Source organism: Eriocheir sinensis, unplaced genomic scaffold (assembly GCF_024679095.1).
Source record: "Eriocheir sinensis breed Jianghai 21 unplaced genomic scaffold, ASM2467909v1 Scaffold562, whole genome shotgun sequence".
NCBI lineage: Eukaryota > Metazoa > Arthropoda > Malacostraca > Decapoda > Varunidae > Eriocheir > Eriocheir sinensis.
The window spans coordinates 212862-233807 of record NW_026111901.1 but is presented as its reverse complement, the minus strand read 5'-3'; the positions used below and the strand labels follow the sequence as shown (position 1 = coordinate 233807).

Sequence of the window (20946 nt, the reverse complement as noted above, 5' to 3'; positions counted from 1 at the left end):
CGTAACATAGTTTTCGTTTTCACGGCTAAAATAGATCTTTCCTGCACTAGTCTCATGTACCCACGTGTGCACGGGCGTGGAAGGCTAATGTTAGTAGGAGGAATTAATTAGGTCTTGTTCGATGTCGAAGAGTGGGTAAATGGGGTCAGTAAATTGCATGGTGATAATTAAAGGGGCGGGGCTCACGGTAAGGGAGGGCCCGCTAATGGGTGTAGGTGAAACTCGAAAATGGATCATGTGAGGTGTCAAATACTGGAATAATGGGGTCAGTAAATTGCGTGGTGATAATTAAAGGGGCGGGGTTAATGGTAATTGGGGGCTAAGGTGAGTAGGTGAAACTCGAAAATAGGTCATGTGAGGTGTCAAATACTGGGTAAATGGGGTCAGTAAATTGCGTGGTGATAATCAGAGGGGCGGGGTGAATGGTAATGGGGGTGCCATTGGGTGTAGATGGAATTCGTAATTTGGTCATGTTCGGTGTCGAATAAGGGGTAGATGGGGACAGTAAATTGCGTGGGGATAATTAAAGGGGCGGGGTTAATGGTAATGGGGGGCTCATTGGGAGTAGGTGGAATTCGTACTTTGGTCATGTTCGGTGTCGAATAATGGGTAATGGGGTCAGTAAATTGCGTGGTGATAATTAAAGGTGGGGCTAATGTTAATGGAGGGGGCTAATGGAGTACGTGAAAATCGAAAATAGGTCATGTGAGGTGTCAAATACTGGGTTAATGGGGTCAGTAAATTGCATGGTGATAATCAGAGGGGCAGGGTTGATAGTAATGGAGGGGCTAATGGAGTAGGTGGAATTCGCAATTTGGTCATGTTCGGTGTCGAATAATGGGTAGATGGGGACAGTAAATTGCGTGGTGATAATTAAAGGGCGGGGTTAATGGTAATGGGGGCTAATGGGAGTATGGAATTCATAATTACGTCATGTTCGGTGTCGAGTAATGGGTAAATGGGGTCAGTAAATTGCGTGGTGATAATTAAAGGTGCGGGATTTATGGTAATGGAGGGGGCCCAATGGGTGCAAGTGAAACTCGAAAATAGGTCATGTTCGGTGTCGAATGATGGGTAAATGGGGTCAGTAAATTGCGTGGTGATAATTAAAAAGGCGGGGTTAATGGTAATGGGGGCCATTGGGATAAGGTGTAAAACGTAATTAGGTAATGTACGGTGACGAAAAAGGGTAAATAGGGTCAGTAAATTGCGTGCTGATAATTAAAAGGGCGGGGGTTAACGGTAATGGGGGCTAATGGGAGTAGGTGTAATTGTAATTACCACGGCCTGATCATGTGCTAGACTCATGATATGTATTCACCAAGGCCTGATCATGTACTAGACTCGTGATATGGATTCACCATGGCCCGATCATGTGCTAGACTCGTGGTATGAGTTCACCATGGCCTGATCATGTGCTGGACTCTTTTATTCTGTTGTATTCTGTTGTATTCTCTTTTATTCTGTTGTATTCTGTTGTATTCTCTTTTATTCTCTTTTATTCTGTTGTATTCTGTTGTATTCTCTTTTATTCTGTTGTATTCTGTTGTATTATCTTTTATTCTGTTGTATTCTGTTGTATTCTCTTTTATTCTGTTGTATTCTGTTGTATTCTCTTTTATTCTGTTGTATTCTCTTTTCTGTTGTATTCTGTTGTATTCTCTTTTATTCTGTTGTATTCTGTTGTATTATCTTTTATTCTGTTGTATTCTGTTGTATTCTCTTTTATTCTGTTGTATTCTGTTGTATTCTCTTTTATTCTGTTGTATTCTGTTGTATTCTGTTGTATTCTCTTTTATTCTGTTGTATTATGTTGTATTCTGTTGTATTCTCTTTTATTCTGTTGTATTCTGTTGTATTATCTTTTATTCTGTTGTATTCTCTTTTATTCTGTTGTATTCTGTTGTATTATCTTTTATTCTGTTGTATTCTGTTGTATTCTCTTTTATTCTGTTGTATTCTGTTGTATTCTCTTTTATTCTGTTGTATTCTGTTGTATTCTCTTTTATTCTGTTGTATTCTGTTGTATTCTCTTTTATTCTGTTGTATTCTGTTGTATTATCTTTTATTCTGTTGTATTATCTTTTATTCTGTTGTATTCTGTTGTATTCTCTTTTATTCTGTTGTATTCTGTTGTATTCTCTTTTATTCTGTTGTATTCTCTTTTATTCTGTTGTATTCTGTTGTATTCTCTTTTATTCTGTTGTATTCTGTTGTATTCTCTTTTATTCTGTTGTATTCTGTTGTATTCTGTTGTATTCTCTTTTATTCTGTTGTATTCTCTTGTATTCTGTTGTATTCTGTTGTATTCTGTTGTATTCTGTTGTATTCTCTTTTATTCTGTTGTATTCTGTTGTATTCTCTTTTATTCTGTTGTATTCTGTTGTATTCTCTTTTATTCTGTTGTATTCTGTTGTATTCTCTTTTATTCTGTTGTATTCTGTTGTATTCTCTTTTATTCTGTTGTATTCTGTTGTATTATCTTTTATTCTGTTGTATTCTGTTGTATTCTCTTTTATTCTGTTGTATTCTGTTGTATTATCTTTTATTCTGTTGTATTCTGTTGTATTCTGTTGTATTCTCTTTTATTCTGTTGTATTCTGTTGTATTCTCTTTTATTCTGTTGTATTCTCTTTTATTCTGTTGTATTCTCTTTTATTCTGTTGTATTCTGTTGTATTCTCTTTTATTCTGTTGTATTCTGTTGTATTCTCTTTTATTCTGTTGTATTCTGTTGTATTCTCTTTTATTCTGTTGTATTCTCTTTTATTCTGTTGTATTCTGTTGTATTCTCTTTTATTCTGTTGTATTCTGTTGTATTCTCTTTTATTCTGTTGTATTCTGTTGTATTCTGTTGTATTCTCTTTTATTCTGTTGTATTCTGTTGTATTCTCTTTTATTCTCTTTTATTCTGTTGTATTCTCTTTTATTCTGTTGTATTCTGTTGTATTCTCTTTTATTCTGTTGTATTCTCTTTTATTCTGTTGTATTCTCTTTTATTCTGTTGTATTCTCTTTTATTCTGTTGTATTCTGTTGTATTCTCTTTTATTCTGTTGTATTCTGTTGTATTCTCTTTTATTCTGTTGTATTCTGTTGTATTCTCTTTTATTCTGTTGTATTCTCTTTTATTCTGTTGTATTCTGTTGTATTCTGTTGTATTCTCTTATTCTGTTGTATTCTGTTGTATTCTCTTTTATTCTGTTGTATTCTGTTGTATTCTCTTATTCTGTTGTATTCTGTTGTATTCTCTTTTATTCTGTTGTATTCTGTTGTATTCTCTTTTATTCTGTTGTATTCTGTTGTATTCTCTTTTATTCTGTTGTATTCTGTTGTATTCTCTTTTATTCTGTTGTATTCTGTTGTATTCTCCATATTCTGTTGTATTCTGTTGTATTCTCTTTTATTCTGTTGTATTCTGTTGTATTCTCTTTTATTCTGTTGTATTCTGTTGTATTCTCTTTATTCTCTTTTGTATTCTGTTGTATTCTGTTGTATTCTTTTTATTCTGTTGTATTCTCTTTTATTCTGTTGTATTCTGTTGTATTCTCTTTTATTCTGTTGTATTCTGTTGTATTCTCTTTTATTCTGTTGTATTCTGTTGTATTCTCTTTAATTCTGTTGTATTCTGTTGTATTCTCTTTTATTCTGTTGTATTCTGTTGTATTCTCTTTTATTCTGTTGTATTCTGTTGTATTCTCTTTTATTCTGTTGTATTCTGTTGTATTCTCTTTTATTCTGTTGTATTCTCTTTTATTCTGTTGTATTCTGTTGTATTCTCTTTTATTCTGTTGTATTCTGTTGTATTCTGTTGTATTCTCTTTTATTCTGTTGTATTCTGTTGTATTCTCTTTTATTCTGTTGTATTATCTTTTATTCTGTTGTATTCTGTTGTATTATCTTTTATTCTGTTGTATTCTCTTTTATTCTGTTGTATTCTGTTGTATTCTCTTTTATTCTGTTGTATTCTCTTTTATTCTGTTGTATTCTCTTTTATTCTGTTGTATTCTGTTGTATTCTCTTTTATTCTGTTGTATTCTGTTGTATTCTCTTTTATTCTGTTGTATTCTGTTGTATTCTCTTTTATTCTGTTGTATTCTCTTTTATTCTGTTGTATTCTCTTTTATTCTGTTGTATTCTGTTGTATTCTCTTTTATTCTGTTGTATTCTCTTTTATTCTGTTGTATTCTCTTTTATTCTGTTGTATTCTGTTGTATTCTCTTTTATTCTGTTGTATTCTCTTTTATTCTGTTGTATTCTGTTGTATTCTCTTTTATTCTGTTGTATTCTGTTGTATTCTGTTGTATTCTCTTTTATTCTGTTGTATTCTGTTGTATTCTCTTTTATTCTGTTGTATTCTCTATTATTCTGTTGTATTCTCTTTTATTCTGTTGTATTCTGTTGTATTCTCTTTTATTCTGTTGTATTCTGTTGTATTATCTTTTATTCTGTTGTATTCTCTTTTATTCTGTTGTATTCTGTTGTATTATCTTTTATTCTGTTGTATTCTGTTGTATTCTCTTTTATTCTGTTGTATTCTCTTTTATTCTGTTGTATTCTGTTGTATTCTCTTTTATTCTGTTGTATTCTGTTGTATTATCTTTTATTCTGTTGTATTCTGTTGTATTCTCTTTAATCTGTTGTATTATGTTGTATTCTCTTTTATTCTGTTGTATTCTGTTGTATTCTCTTTTATTCTGTTGTATTCTGTTGTATTCTTTTATTCTGTTGTATTCTGTTGTATTCTCTTTTATTCTGTTGTATTCTCTTTTATTCTGTTGTATTCTGTTGTATTATCTTTTATTCTGTTGTATTCTGTTGTATTCTCTTTTATTCTGTTGTATTCTCTTTTATTCTGTTGTATTCTGTTGTATTCTCTTTTATTCTGTTGTATTCTGTTGTATTCTCTTTTATTCTGTTGTATTCTGTTGTATTCTGTTGTATTATCTTTTATTCTGTTGTATTCTGTTGTATTCTCTTTTATTCTGTTGTATTCTGTTGTATTCTCTTTTATTCTGTTGTATTCTGTTGTATTCTCTTATTCTGTTGTATTCTGTTGTATTCTCTTTTATTCTGTTGTATTCTGTTGTATTCTCTTTTATTCTGTTGTATTCTGTTGTATTCTCTTTTATTCTGTTGTATTCTGTTGTATTCTCTTTTATTCTGTTGTATTCTCTTTTATTCTGTTGTATTCTCTTTTATTCTGTTGTATTCTCTTTTATTCTGTTGTATTCTGTTGTATTCTCTTTTATTCTGTTTTATTCTGTTGTATTCTGTTGTATTCTCTTTTATTCTGTTGTATTCTGTTGTATTCTCTTTTATTCTGTTGTATTCTGTTGTATTCTGTTGTATTCTCTTTTATTCTGTTGTATTCTGTTTTGTTCTGTTGTATTCTGTTGTATTCTCTTTTATTCTGTTGTATTCTGTTGTATTCTCTTTTATTCTGTTGTATTCTCTTTTATTCTGTTGTATTCTGTTGTATTCTCTTTTATTCTGTTGTATTCTGTTGTATTCTCTTTTATTCTGTTGTATTCTGTTGTATTATCTTTTATTCTGTTGTATTCTGTTGTATTATCTTTTATTCTGTTGTATTCTGTTGTATTCTGTTGTATTATCTTTTATTCTGTTGTATTCTGTTGTATTATCTTTTATTCTGTTGTATTCTGTTGTATTCTGTTGTATTATCTTTTATTCTGTTGTATTCTGTTGTATTATCTTTTATTCTGTTGTATTCTGTAGTATTCTCTTTTATTCTGTTGTATTCTGTTGTATTCTCTTTTATTCTGTTGTATTCTCTTTTATTCTGTTGTATTCTGTTGTATTCTCTTTTATTCTGTTGTATTCTGTTGTATTATCTTTTATTCTGTTGTATTCTGTTGTATTCTCTTTTATTCTGTTGTATTCTGTTGTATTCTCTTTTATTCTGTTGTATTCTGTTGTATTCTCTTTTATTCTGTTGTATTCTGTTGTATTCTCTTTTATTCTGTTGTATTCTCTTTTATTCTGTTGTATTCTCTTTTATTCTGTTGTATTCTGTTGTATTCTGTTGTATTCTGTTGTATTCTCTTTTATTCTGTTGTATTCTCTTTTATTCTGTTGTATTCTGTTGTATTCTCTTTTATTCTGTTGTATTCTGTTGTATTATCTTTTATTCTGTTGTATTCTCTTTTATTCTGTTGTATTCTGTTGTATTCTCTTTTATTCTGTTGTATTCTGTTGTATTCTCTTTTATTCTGTTGTATTCTGTTGTATTCTCTTTTATTCTGTTGTATTCTGTTGTATTCTCTTTTATTCTGTTGTATTCTCTTTTATTCTGTTGTATTCTGTTGTATTCTCTTTTATTCTGTTGTATTCTCTTTTATTCTGTTGTATTCTCTTTTATTCTGTTGTATTCTCTTTTATTCTGTTGTATTCTCTTTTATTCTGTTGTATTCTGTTGTATTCTCTTTTATTCTGTTGTATTCTGTTGTATTCTGTTGTATTATCTTTTATTCTGTTGTATTCTGTTGTATTCTGTTGTATTCTCTTTTATTCTGTTGTATTCTGTTGTATTATCTTTTATTCTGTTGTATTCTGTTGTATTATCTTTTATTCTGTTGTATTCTGTTGTATTCTCTTTTATTCTGTTGTATTCTGTTGTATTATCTTTTATTCTGTTGTATTCTGTTGTATTATCTTTTATTCTGTTGTATTCTGTTGTATTCTCTTTTATTCTGTTGTATTCTGTTGTATTCTCTTTTATTCTGTTGTATTCTGTTGTATTCTCTTTTATTCTGTTGTATTCTGTTGTATTCTCTTTTATTCTGTTGTATTCTGTTGTATTATCTTTTTTTCTGTTGTATTCTCTTTTATTCTGTTGTATTCTGTTGTATTATCTTTTATTCTGTTGTATTCTCTTTTATTCTGTTGTATTCTGTTGTATTCTCTTTGTTTTCTGTTGTTTTTCTTTTGCTTTCTGTTGTTTTTCTGTTGTTTTCTTTTGTTTTATGTTGTTTTTCTGTTATTTTCTGTTGTTTTTCTGTTGTTTTCGGTTGTTTTCTTTTGTTTTGTGTTGTTTTTCTTTTGCTTTCTGTTGTTTTTCTGTTGTTTTCCGTTATTTTTCTGTTGTTTTTCTGTTGTTTTCTAATCTTTTCTGTTGTTTTTCTGTTGTTTTCCGTTATTTTTCTGTTGTTTTTCTGTTGTTTTATGTTGTTTTTCTGTTGTTTTTTAATGTTTTCTGTTGTTTTTCTGTTCTTTTCTTTTGTTTTTCTGTTGTTTCCTGTTGTTTTTCTTTTGTTTCCTGTTGTTTTTCTGTTGTTTCCTGTTGTTTTTCTGTTGTTTCCCGTTGTTTTCTGTTGTTTTTTCTGTTGTTCTCTGTTGTTTCCTGTTGTTTTCTGTTCTATTCTGTTGTATTCTGTTGTATTTTAATGTATTCTGTTCTATTCCGTTGTTTTTCTGTTGTTTCCTGTTGTTTCTTGTTGTTTTTCTGTTGTTTCCCGTTTTTTCTGTTGTTTTCTGTTGTTTCCTACTGTTTTCTGTTTATTCTGTTGTATTCTGTTGTATTTTAATGTATTATGTTCTATTCCGTTGTTTTTTGTTGTATTCTGTTGTATTCTGTTGTATTTTAATGTATTATGTTCTATTCCGTTGTTTTTTGTTGTATTCTGTTGTATTTTAATGTATTATGTTCTATTCCGTTGTTTTTTGTTGTATTCTGTTGTATTTTAATGTATTCTGTTGTCTATTCTGTTGTATTCCAGTGGTGTATCAGAATTGGTGTACGTTTAGAAATAAGGGACGTTTATGCATTTTTTTCATTGACTTGGAAAAAACACAAACGTTTGCTTAATTATGGACGAACGGCTTCGAGTTGCCTCGTGCAATATCAGGTAATGTGGCCTAAATACTGACCACTGGGGGGCGTGGACTATTACAACATAATTTAGAGGTGTGCCGGCAGGTGTGTGAGGTGCCAGGTCAGGTGTGCCAGCGTTAGTTACCCCGTTAGGAGCGATTCTAACACCCGCGTCATCGGGGGCCGCCGGAACTGAGCCCAGCCCCGTACAGACAGTTTTTCTTACGCTGTGTCACTAATTATCGTTTGCAAGAGTCGCCACAACGCCCCACGCATTCACTGTCGATGGGGAAAGGCTTTCCTACACTGGCGTTAGCGTAGATGATGTAATATTGCAGAAAACAAGCTCAAATGTTCTCGGCGGGCGGAGCGGGGCGGGGCGGGGCAGTTTGACATTCACCTCGTAACAAAATTTTCGTCTTCACGGCTACAATACATCTTTCCTGCACTGGTCTCATATATCCACGTGTGCACGGGCGTGGAAGGCTGACGTGGGTGTACGGGCGTGATCTTAAGTGTCTTCCTTTTTGAGAAAATAAGGATATATATTTTTCGTGGCGGGCTGGGACAGTAACCTACCCCGTAACATATTTTTTCGTTTTCACGGCTAAAATACATCTTTCCTGCACTAGTCTCATATATCCACGTGTGCACGGGCGTGGAAGGCTGTCGTGGGCGTACAGGCGTGATCTTAAGTTGCTTCCTTTGAGAAAATAAGGATATATATTTTCGTGGCGGGCTGGGACAGTAACCTACCCGTAACATATTTTTTTCTTTTCGCTTTGCTTTTTACATCTCTAATCTTCTATCCTATGTTATAATGCACGGGCGTGGAAGGAAGTCTCGTGGGCTGAAGCTGGGGCTTCTCTCGTTTGCCGTGTGTTAACCACCCACACACGCCCCCTGCTGGCTGGGAGGAGGGGGGCGGTTGGCAGTTTTTGCATATGTGGACATTTTTTGTGGTGTGTAGTGGGCTTGTGTAATAGTGGTTTAGGTCTGGTAATTCCTTGTATTTTACAGAAACCACTACATGCCGGAGATGACCCGACCTGCCCCCGCCCCACCTTCCTGGCCTGCCTGCCCCCTGGCATAAATTGGTAAGAAATGCCTGCTGTTAATGGATATTCCAGTCCATAGCTATGTGGGGTGTGTTGTTATAAATACCCTTGACTTGCATCCCTGTACTGTAAGATTCAAAACAATTCTAACCTAACCTTGGGAGTAGGAGTTAGGTAGCATATTAGCTTTGCATACCAATTTTGAGACACTGACTGTTCATTTCTGATAAATATATGATGCCTGCTATTATTTATAAGGTTATAGTTTCCAGAAACCCCTAAATGACCGACTCTTCCATGCCTGAGATGACCCGCCCTGCCCTGCGTCATGACCTCCCGGCATACATTGGTAAGAAATGCATACCACTGTTGATGGTTACACAAGCCCATAGCTGTGTGAGGGGTGATTTTTTCTCATTTTTCTTGCTTAGAGGGACCATTACGAAACATGATCAATAAAAAAAGAAAACTAACCTAATCTAACCCCGTCTGAGAATTTACTCTGAAAATTTCTCGTATTCCATTTGTACCTTGATTCCTTGGTACTACTTATTTCTGCTTTGGTCAGTATATGATGCTCTTTATTATGGGGATGCTGCTATTTTACAGAAACCGTGCGCTGAATGGGTGACTTTTCAATGCTGGAGGTCCACTCCCTGACCCCCCGCCCTGCCCCGCCTCGCATGTCACGACCTGCCCCTGCGTCAGTTGGTAAGTAATGCATAGTACTGTTAATGGTTATCCAGCACACAGCTAGGTGGGCATTATTGTTGTCATATATATTACCCATGAGCTGGTTCTGTTTAAAGCAAGAATTATTACCTCATAAAACCTAACGTGTGCCGCTGATGCAATACATTGTCCGAGGTGTGATCGGATCGCTAGGAAGTTTAGTGTTATTTAATTCTAACCTAACCTAATGAACAAGACCTAACATGACACCTGACTGACCTGTGTCTCTGCCAGAATACAATGGCTGTTATAAAACTTTTCACATTTTTTTCAGAAGTTTTCAATATTCTGTAAGCTGTTAGTTAGTATTAATGAAATGCCAGAATTTTCTCTTCACAACACTCCCACACGACAAACCGCGTGTAACGAAACACACGAGAAATTAATCCAGACAAGGAAAGGTTTGCCGGCGCCGGGGATCGAACCCGCGACCAGCGTAACGGGAGAGCTACTCCTTTACCAGTCGGCCAAAGAGGTACTTAACCCCCTGGCTAAGTGGGTTATGCGAGGCTCGCCCATCAGGCAAGTCGTGTCACTACATTAAGATACTAACATAATGTATTAAACCTCCTGTGAAACGTCGCTAATATGTATATTGTATACCCTTACCACCGTCAGGGTAAGTGTCAGGGAGGGATTTTTAAGTGTCTTCCACCAAATTGTCTGAGGTGGTGGGCACTTTTTTCCTTATATATATGATGAGTGTATTTACTCATGAGAATATTGTTTACATGAGTTAGTTTACTTTTTACAACTCTTAAGCTGAATTACAATTATTAGATTTAAAACCTCAATTCCACCAACAGTTATAAATACTGTTAATCTTATAGCTCAGTTCAAATTACAGCTACTCTTCCTCGCACTCGGTCTCCTCACTTTGCGCGGTGCCAGCCGCACGAGCAGCCTCCCGCCCCGGGCCTCCACCACCTGTGGTGTCGCGACGGGCGGCCTCGTGAGCACAACACATGGCCCTCAGGGCGTCGACACTGCCGATTGAGTCACACGCCTGGTACACTTGTTGCCTCAGTGTCACGTCAGCAGCAGTATGGGGCGGAGGCCGATGCACAACTGCAGTACTGCTGGAGGATGACGAATCCGATGCCCTCTCGGCTCCAGTCGGTGATGGCAGCGGTGGGGCGGGTTTTATCGTAATACGTCAGACCGTCCTTGGCCAGCTGGCATATAGTGTCCTGGGCTTGGCGGAATTTCTACTGAAGCTGGTCGTCCCAGTACACGTGTCTTCCGGTTGGTTTCTTCAGTAACTCCCGGAAGGCGTTCATGATCGGCGCGGTGGCGAGGAAGGGGGCGAGCTGGTTTACGAAGCCATACCACGATCTGATGTCCGTGATGGATGGCTTGCCCGGCATGTGGAAGCCCCTGACGTGGAAGGCTGACGTGGGCGTACGGGCGTGATCTTAAGTGTCTTCCTTTGTGAGAAAATAAGGATATATATTTTTCATGGCGGGCTTGGGGCAGATACTTAGCCCGTAACATAGTTTTCGTTTTCACGGCTAAAATAGATCTTTCCTGCACTAGTCTCATGTACCCACGTGTGCACGGGCGTGGAAGGCTAATGGGAGGTGGAATTCGTAATTAGGTCATGTTCGATGTCGAAGAATGGGTAAATGGGGTCAGTAAATTGCGTGGTGATAATTAAAGGGGCGGGGCCTAACGGTAATGGAGGGCGCGCTAATGGGTGTAGGTGAAACTCGAAAATGGATCATGTGAGGTGTCAAATACTGGAATAATGGGGTCAGTAAATTGCGTGGTGATAATTAAAGGGGCGGGGTTAATGGTAATTGGGGGGGCTAATGTGAGTAGGTGAAACTCGAAAATAGGTCATGTGAGGTGTCAAATACTGGGTAAATGGGGTCAGTAAATTGCGTGGTGATAATCAGAGGGCGGGGTGAATGGTAATGGGGGTGCCATTGGGTGTAGATGGAATTCGTAATTTGGTCATGTTCGGTGTCGAATAATGGGTAAATGGGGTCAGTAAATTGCGTGGTGATAATTAAAGGGGGCGGGGTTAATGGTAATGGGGGGCTCATTGGAGTAGGTGGAATTCGTAATTTGGTCATGTTCGGTGTCGAATAATGGGTAAATGGGGTCAGTAAATTGCGTGGTGATAATTAAAGGGGTGGGGCTAATGTTAATGGAGGGGCTAATGGAGTACGTGAAACTCGAAAATGGGTCATGTGAGGTGTCAAATACTGGGTTAATGGGGTCAGTAAATTGCATGGTGATAATCAGAGGGCAGGGTTGATAGTAATGGAGGGGGCAAATGGGAGTAGATGGAATTCGTAATTTGGTCATGTTCGGTGTCGAATAATGGGTAGATGGGGACAGTAAATTGCGTGGTGATAATTAAAGGGGCAGGGTTAATGGTAATGGGGGCTAATGGGAGTATGTGGAATTCATAATTACGTCATGTTCGGTGTCGAGTAATGGGTAAATGGGGTCAGTAAATTGCGTGGTGATAATTAAAGGGTGCGGGGATTTATGGTAATGGAGGGGGGCCCAATGGGTGCAAGTGAAACTCGAAAATAGGTCATGTTCGGTGTCGAATGATGGGTAAATGGGGTCAGTAAATTGCGTGGTGATAATTAAAAAGGCGGGGTTAATGGTAATGGGGGGGGGGCCATTGGGAGTGGAAATCGTAATTAGGTCATGTTCGGTGGCGAATAAGGGGTAAATAGGGTCAGTAAATTGCGTGCTGATAATTAAAAGGGGCGGGGGTTAACGGTAATGGGGGGGGGCTAATGGGAGTAGGTGTAATTCGTAATTACCACGGCCTGATCATGTGCTAGACTCATGATATGTATTCACCAAGGCCTGATCATGTACTAGACTCGTGATATGGATTCACCATGGCCCGATCATGTGCTAGACTCGTGGTATGAGTTCACCATGGCCTGATCATGTGCTGGACTCTTTTATTCTGTTGTATTCTGTTGTATTCTCTTTTATTCTGTTGTATTCTCTTTTATTCTGTTGTATTCTCTTTTATTCTGTTGTATTCTGTTGTATTCTCTTTTATTCTGTTGTATTCTGTTGTATTATCTTTTATTCTGTTGTATTCTGTTGTATTCTCTTTTATTCTGTTGTATTCTGTTGTATTATCTTTTATTCTGTTGTATTCTCTTTTATTCTGTTGTATTCTGTTGTATTCTCTTTTATTCTGTTGTATTCTGTTGTATTATCTTTTATTCTGTTGTATTCTGTTGTATTCTGTTGTATTCTGTTGTATTCTCTTTTATTCTGTTGTATTCTGTTGTATTCTCTTTTCTGTTGTATTCTGTTGTATTCTCTTTTATTCTGTTGTATTCTATTGTGTTCTGTTGTATTCTCTTTTATTCTGTTGTATTCTGTTGTATTATCTTTTATTCTGTTGTATTCTCTTTTATTCTGTTGTATTCTGTTGTATTCTGTTGTATTCTGTTGTATTATCTTTTATTCTGTTGTATTCTGTTGTATTCTGTTGTATTCTCTTTTATTCTGTTGTATTCTGTTGTATTATCTTTTATTCTGTTGTATTCTGTTGTATTCTCTTTTATTCTGTTGTATTCTGTTGTATTCTCTTTTATTCTGTTGTATTCTGTTGTATTATCTTTTATTCTGTTGTATTATCTTTTATTCTGTTGTATTCTGTTGTATTCTCTTTTATTCTGTTGTATTCTGTTGTATTCTCTTTTATTCTGTTGTATTCTGTTGTATTATCTTTTATTCTGTTGTATTCTGTTGTATTCTGTTGTATTCTCTTTTATTCTGTTGTATTCTGTTGTATTCTCTTTTATTCTGTTGTATTCTGTTGTATTCTCTTTTATTCTGTTGTATTCTGTTGTATTCTCTTTTATTCTGTTGTATTCTGTTGTATTATCTTTTATTCTGTTGTATTCTGTTGTATTCTCTTTTATTCTGTTGTATTCTGTTGTATTCTCTTTTATTCTGTTGTATTCTGTTGTATTATCTTTTATTCTGTTGTATTCTGTTGTATTCTCTTTTATTCTGTTGTATTCTCTTTTATTCTGTTGTATTCTGTTGTATTATCTTTTATTCTGTTGTATTCTGTTGTATTCTCTTTTATTCTGTTGTATTCTGTTGTATTATCTTTTATTCTGTTGTATTCTGTTCTATTCTGTTGTATTCTCTTTTATTCTGTTGTATTCTGTTGTATTCTCTTTTATTCTGTTGTATTCTCTTTTATTCTGTTGTATTCTCTTTTATTCTGTTGTATTCTGTTGTATTCTCTTTTATTCTGTTGTATTCTGTTGAATTCTCTTTTATTCTGTTGTATTCTGTTGTATTCTCTTTTATTCTGTTGTATTCTGTTGTATTCTCTTTTATTCTGTTGTATTCTGTTGTATTCTCTTTTATTCTGTTGTATTCTGTTGTATTCTCTTTTATTCTGTTGTATTCTGTTGTATTCTCTTGTATTCTGTTGTATTCTGTTGTATTCTCTTTTATTCTGTTGTATTCTGTTGTATTCTCTTTTATTCTCTTTTATTCTGTTGTATTCTCTTTTATTCTGTTGTATTCTGTTGTATTCTCTTTTATTCTGTTGTATTCTGTTGTATTCTCTTTTATTCTGTTGTATTCTGTTGTATTCTCTTTTATTCTGTTGTATTCTCTTTTATTCTGTTGTATTCTGTTGTATTCTCTTTTATTCTGTTGTATTCTGTTGTATTCTCTTTTATTCTGTTGTATTCTGTTGTATTCTCTTTTATTCTGTTGTATTCTCTTTTATTCTGTTGTATTCTGTTGTGTTCTGTTGTATTCTCTTTTATTCTGTTGTATTCTCTTTTATTCTGTTGTATTCTGTTGTATTCTCTTTTATTCTGTTGTATTCTGTTGTATTCTCTTTTATTCTGTTGTATTCTGTTGTGTTCTGTTGTATTCTCTTTTATTCTGTTGTATTCTGTTGTATTCTCTTTTATGCTGTTGTATTCTGTTGTATTATCTTTTATTCTGTTGTATTCTGTTGTATTCTCTTTTATTCTGTTGTATTCTGTTGTATTATCTTTTATTCTGTTGTATTCTGTTGTATTCTCTTTTATTCTGTTGTATTCTGTTGTATTCTCTTTTATTCTGTTGTATTCTCTTTTATTCTGTTGTATTCTGTTGTATTCTCTTTTATTCTGTTGTATTCTCTTTTATTCTGTTGTATTCTGTTGTATTCTCTTTTATTCTGTTGTATTCTGTTGTATTCTCTTTTATTCTGTTGTATTCTGTTGTATTCTCTTTTATTCTGTTGTATTCTGTTGTATTCTCTTTTATTCTGTTGTATTCTGTTGTATTCTCTTTTATTCTGTTGTATTCTCTTTTATTCTGTTGTATTCTGTTGTATTCTCTTTTATTCTGTTGTATTCTGTTGTATTCTCTTTTATTCTGTTGTATTCTGTTGTATTCTCTTTTATTCTGTTGTATTCTGTTGTATTCTCTTTTATTCTGTTTTATTCTGTGGTATTCTCTTTTATTCTGTTGTATTCTGTTGTATTCTCTTTTATTCTGTTGTATTCTCTTTTATTCTGTTGTATTCTGTTGTATTCTCTTTTATTCTGTTGTATTCTGTTGTATTCTCTTTTATTCTGTTGTATTCTGTTGTATTCTGTTGTATTCTCTTTTATTCTGTTGTATTCTGTTGTATTCTCTTTTATTCTGTTGTATTCTGTTGTATTCTCTTTTATTCTGTTGTATTCTGTTGTATTCTCTTTTATTCTGTTGTATTCTCTTGTATTCTCTTTTATTCTGTTGTATTCTCTTTTATTCTGTTGTATTCTGTTGTATTCTCTTTTATTCTGTTGTATTCTGTTGTATTCTCTTATTCTGTTGTATTCTGTTGTATTCTCTTTTATTCTGTTGTATTCTCTTATTCTGTTGTATTCTGTTGTATTCTCTTTTATTCTGTTGTATTCTGTTGTATTCTCTTTTATTCTGTTGTATTCTGTTGTATTCTCTTTTATTCTGTTGTATTCTCTTTTATTCTGTTGTATTCTCTTTTATTCTGTTGTATTCTGTTGTATTCTCTTTTATTCTGTTGTATTCTGTTGTATTCTCTTTTATTCTGTTGTATTCTGTTGTATTCTCTTTTATTCTGTTGTATTCTGTTGTATTCTCTTTTATTCTGTTGTATTCTCTTTTATTCTGTTGTATTCTGTTGTATTCTGTTGTATTATCTTTTATTCTGTTGTATTCTGTTGTATTCTCTTTTATTCTGTTGTATTCTGTTGTATTCTCTTTTATTCTGTTGTATTCTGTTGTATTATCTTTTATTCTGTTGTATTCTCTTTTATTCTGTTGTATTCTCTTTTATTCTGTTGTATTCTGTTGTATTATCTTTTATTCTGTTGTATTCTGTTGTATTCTCTTTTATTCTGTTGTATTCTGTTGTATTCTGTTGTATTCTGTTTTATTCTGTTGTATTCTCTTGTATTCTGTTGTATTCTCTTTTATTCTGTTGTATTCTGTTGTATTCTCTTTTATTCTGTTGTATTCTGTTGTATTCTCTTTTATTCTGTTGTATTCGCTTTTATTCTGTTGTATTCTGTTGTATTCTCTTTTATTCTGTTGTATTCTCTTTTATTCTGTTGTATTCTGTTGTATTCTCTTTTATTCTGTTGTATTCTGTTGTATTCTCTTTTATTCTGTTGTATTCTGTTGTATTCTCTTTTATTCTGTTGTATTCTCTTTTATTCTGTTGTATTCTCTTTTATTCTGTTGTATTCTCTTTTATTCTGTTGTATTCTGTTGTATTCTCTTTTATTCTGTTGTATTCTGTTGTATTCTCTTTTATTCTGTTGTATTCTGTTGTATTATCTTTTATTCTGTTGTATTCTGTTGTATTCTCTTTTATTCTGTTGTATTCTCTTTTATTCTGTTGTATTCTGTTGTATTCTCTTTTATTCTGTTGTATTCTGTTGTATTCTCTTTTATTCTGTTGTATTCTGTTGTATTCTCTTTTATTCTGTTGTATTCTCTTTTATTCTGTTGTATTCTGTTGTATTCTCTTTTATTCTGTTGTATTCTGTTGTATTCTCTTTTATTCTGTTGTATTCTCTTTTATTCTGTTGTATTCTGTTGTATTATCTTTTATTCTGTTGTATTCTGTTGTATTCTCTTTTATTCTGTTGTATTCTCTTTTATTCTGTTGTATTCTGTATTATCTTTTATTCTGTTGTATTTTCTTTTATTCTGTTGTATTCTGTTGTATTCTCTTTTATTCTGTTGTATTCTGTTGTATTCTCTTTTATTCTGTTGTATTCTGTTGTATTCTCTTTTATTCTGTTGTATTCTGTTGTATTCTCTTTTATTCTGTTGTATTCTCTTTTATTCTGTTGTATTCTGTTGTATTATCTTTTATTCTGTTGTATTCTCTTTTATTCTGTTGTATTCTCTTTTATTCTGTTGTATTCTGTTGTATTCTCTTTTATTCTGTTGTATTCTGTTGTATTCTCTTATTCTGTTGTATTCTGTTGTATTCTGTTGTATTCTCTTTTATTCTGTTGTATTCTGTTGTATTCTCTTTTATTCTGCTGTATTCTCTTTTATTCTGTTGTATTCTGTTGTATTCTCTTTTATTCTGTTGTATTCTGTTGTATTCTCTTTTATTCTGTTGTATTCTGTTGTATTCTCTTTTATTCTGTTGTATTCTGTTGTATTCTCTTTTATTCTGTTGTATTCTGTTGTATTCTCTTTTATTCTTTTGTAGTCTGTTGGATTCTCTTTTATTCTGTTGTATTCTGTTGTATTCTCATTTATTCTGTTGTATTCTGTTGTATTCTCTTTTATTCTGTTGTATTCTGTTGTATTCTTTTATTCTGTTGTATTCTGTTGTATTCTCTTTTATTCTGTTGTATTCTGTTGTATTCTCTTTTATTCTGTTGTATTCTGTTGTATTCTCTTTTATTCTGTTGTATTCTGTTGTATTCTCTTTTATTCTGTTGTATTCTCTTTTATTCTGTTGTATTCTGTTGTATTATATTGTATTCTCTTTTATTATGTTGTATTCTGTTGTATTATCTTTTATTCTGTTGTATTCTGTTGTATTCTCTTTTATTCTGTTGTATTCTGTTGTATTCTCTTTTATTCTGTTGTATTCTTTTGTATTCTGTTGTATTCTCTTTTATTCTGTTGTATTCTGTTGTATTCTCTTTTATTCTGTTGTATTCTGTTGTATTCTCTTTTATTCTGTTGTATTCTGTTGTATTCTCTTTTATTCTGTTGTATTCTCTTTTATTCTATTTGTATTCTGTTGTATTCTGTTGTATTCTTTTATTCTATTTGTATTCTGTTGTATTCTCTTTTATTCTGTTGTATTCTGTTGTATTCTATTTGTATTCTCTTTTATTCTGTTGTATTCTTGTGTATTCTCTTTTATTCTGTTGTATTGTCTTTTATTCTGTTGTATTCTGTTGTATTCTCTTATTCTATTTGTATTCTGTTGTATTCTCTTTTATTCTGTTGTATTCTCTTTTATTCTATTTGTATTCTGTTGTATTCTCTTTTATTCTGTTGTATTCTGTTGTATTCTCTTTTATTCTGTTGTATTCTATTCTGTTGTATTCTCTTTTATTCTGTTGTATTCTGTTGTATTCTCTTTTATTCTGTTGTATTCTGTTGTATTCTCTTTTATTCTGTTGTATTCTCTTTTATTCTGTTGTATTCTGTTGTATTCTCTTTTATTCTGTTGTATTCTGTTGTATTCTCTTTTATTCTGTTGTATTCTCTTTTATTCTGTTTTATTCTGTTGTATTATCTTTTATTCTGTTGTATTCTCTTTTATTCTGTTGTATTCTCTTTTATTCTGTTGTATTCTGTTGTATTCTCTTTTATTCTGTTGTATTCTGTTGTATTCTCTTTTATTCTGTTTTATTCTGTTGTATTCTCTTTTATTCTGTTTTATTCTGTTGTATTCTCTTTTATTCTGTTGTATTCTGTTTGATTCTGTTGTATTCTCTTTTATTCTGTTGTATTCTGTTGTATTCTCTTTTATTCTGTTGTATTCTGTTGTATTCTCTTTTATTCTGTTGTATTCTGTTGTATTCTCTTTTATTCTGTTGTATTCTGTTGTATTCTCTTTTATTCTGTTGTATTCTGTTGTATTCTCTTTTATTCTGTTGTATTCTGTTGTATTCTCTTTTATTCTGTTGTATTCTGTTGTATTCTCTTTATTCTGTTGTATTCTCTTTTATTCTGTTGTATTCTGTTGTATACTCTTTTATTCTGTTGTATTCTGTTGTATTCTCTTTTATTCTGTTGTATTCTCTTGTATACTGTTGTATTCTCTTTTATTCTGTTGTATTCTATTTGTATTCTCTTTTATTCTGTTGTATTCTGTTGTATTCTCTTTTATTCTGTTGTATTCTGTTGTATTCTCTTCTGTTGTATTCTCTTTTATTCTGTTGTATTCTCTTTTATTCTGTTGTATTCTCTTTTATTCTGTTGTATTCTGTTGTATTCTCTTTTATTCTGTTGTATTCTGTTGTATTCTCTTTTATTCTGTTGTATTCTGTTGTATTCTCTTTTATTCTGTTGTATTCTGTTGTATTCTCTTGTATTCTGTTGTATTCTGTTGTATTCTCTTTTATTCTGTTGTATTCTGTTGTATTCTCTTTTATTCTGTTGTATTCTGTTGTATTATCTTTTATTCTGTTGTATTCTGTTGTATTCTGTTGTATTCTCTTTTATTCTGTTGTATTCTCTTTTATTCTGTTGTATTCTGTTGTATTATCTTTTATTCTGTTGTATTCTGTTGTATTATCTTTTATTCTGTTGTATTCTCTTTTATTCTGTTGTATTCTCTTTTATTCTGTTGTATTCTGTTGTATTATCTTTTATTCTGTTGTATTCTGTTGTATTATCTTTTATTCTGTTGTATTCTGTTGTATTATCTTTTATTCTGTTGTATTCTGTTGTATTCTCTTTTATTCTGTTGTATTCTGTTGTATTCTACATAAGAACATAAGAACGCAGGAGTCTGCAAGAGGCCGGTAGGCCTGTACGAGGCAGCTCCTTTGACCCTAAGCTCCCGTGTATCTAACCCCACCTAATATCGCTGTCCATGAATTTATCTAGTCTATTTTTGAATGTGACAATTGTATTGGCACTCACCACATGACTGCTAAGCCTATTCCACTCATCCACCACCCTGTTAGTAAACCAATTTTTGCCTATGTCCCTGTTGAATCTGAATTTATCCAGTTTAAACCCGTTACTTCGTGTCCTACCCGGTTCTCTTACCAACAAAACCTTATGAATGTCTCCCTTATTAAAGCCCTTCATCCATTTATAAACCTCGATCATGTCTCCACGCACCCTTCGCCTTTCTAGAGAATGCAAGTTTAACTGTTTGAGTCTTTCCTCGTATGGCAAGTTTCTCAACCCCTGAATCATCTTAGTCATCCTCCTCTGCACCGATTCTAACATTTTGATATCCATTCTATAGTAGGGTGACCAGAACTGAACCGCATAGTCAAGATGAGGTCTAACTAATGCTAAATATAGTTTGAGGAAGACTTCGGGGCTTCTGTTGCTTACGCTCCTTGAAATAAATCCCAGTACCCTATTAGCTCGATTTCTAGCTTGAATGCATTGTGCCCTTGGACGGAGATCAGAGTTCACTAAGACCCCTAAATCCCTCTCGCACCCAGACCTACTTATGAGAGTATCATTTAAGCAATAGTTATGTGAGGGGTTGTTCCTACCTACACTCAGAATACTGCACTTCCCTACATTGAACTCCATCTGCCATTTATCCGCCCAGTCATATAATCTGTTGAGTTCACCTTGGAGAATACTAGCGTCCTGATCCGACTCAATTACTCTACCGATCTTGGTATCATCTGCAAATTTACTAACATCACTACTAATTCCTGTGTCTAAGTCATTGATATAAATAATAAACAAAAGTGGACCTAATACCGAACCTTGTGGGACCCCACTCGTAACACATCCCCAGTCAGATCTTTTACCATTGATTTGCACTCTTTGCTTCCTATTGCTAAGCCACACCTTGACCCAGTTCAAAACTTTACCCTCTACTCCGTGAGCCTGTAATTTAAGCAACAGTCGTTGGTGAGGAACTTTGTCAAACGCTTTACTAAAATCAAGATAGATTACATCATAATTTTCATCTCTGTCAACCGCCTCAAATACTTTATTGTAGAAGGACAAGAGATTGGTGAGGCATGACCTACCTTTTGTGAACCCATGCTGCGAGTCGTGAATTAAGCTATGTTTCTCTAAATGCTCCCGAATGTTCCTGGCTATTATGGACTCCAGCATCTTCCCTATAACCGATGTTAAGCTAATTGGGCGATAGTTTGAAGC

General features: G+C 33.3%; 1 protein-coding gene across 48 annotated transcripts in view; it reads left to right on the top strand.

The window, feature by feature from the left end:
* LOC126993109 (complement component receptor 1-like protein) overlaps positions 1-20946 on the top strand; it is a 110377-nt gene that overhangs the window by 55361 nt on the left and 34070 nt on the right. For 19 of the 48 annotated variants that reach the window (XR_007747373.1, XR_007747374.1, XR_007747375.1 and 16 more), the window contains 3 exons: positions 8852-8928; positions 9155-9238; positions 9499-9586. The exons of 21 other annotated variants lie outside the window; for them this stretch is intronic. Coding sequence is in view for 1 of the 27 variants with exons in the window: in XM_050851950.1 (XP_050707907.1) it covers positions 8852-8928; positions 9155-9194 (117 nt within the window). In the remaining 26 variants the exon portion in view is untranslated. Of the gene's footprint in view, positions 1-8851; positions 8929-9154; positions 9239-9498; positions 9587-20946 lie in introns of those variants that run through there. 8 more of the 48 variants (XR_007747362.1, XR_007747369.1, XR_007747360.1 and 5 more) reach the window with 4 other exon arrangements.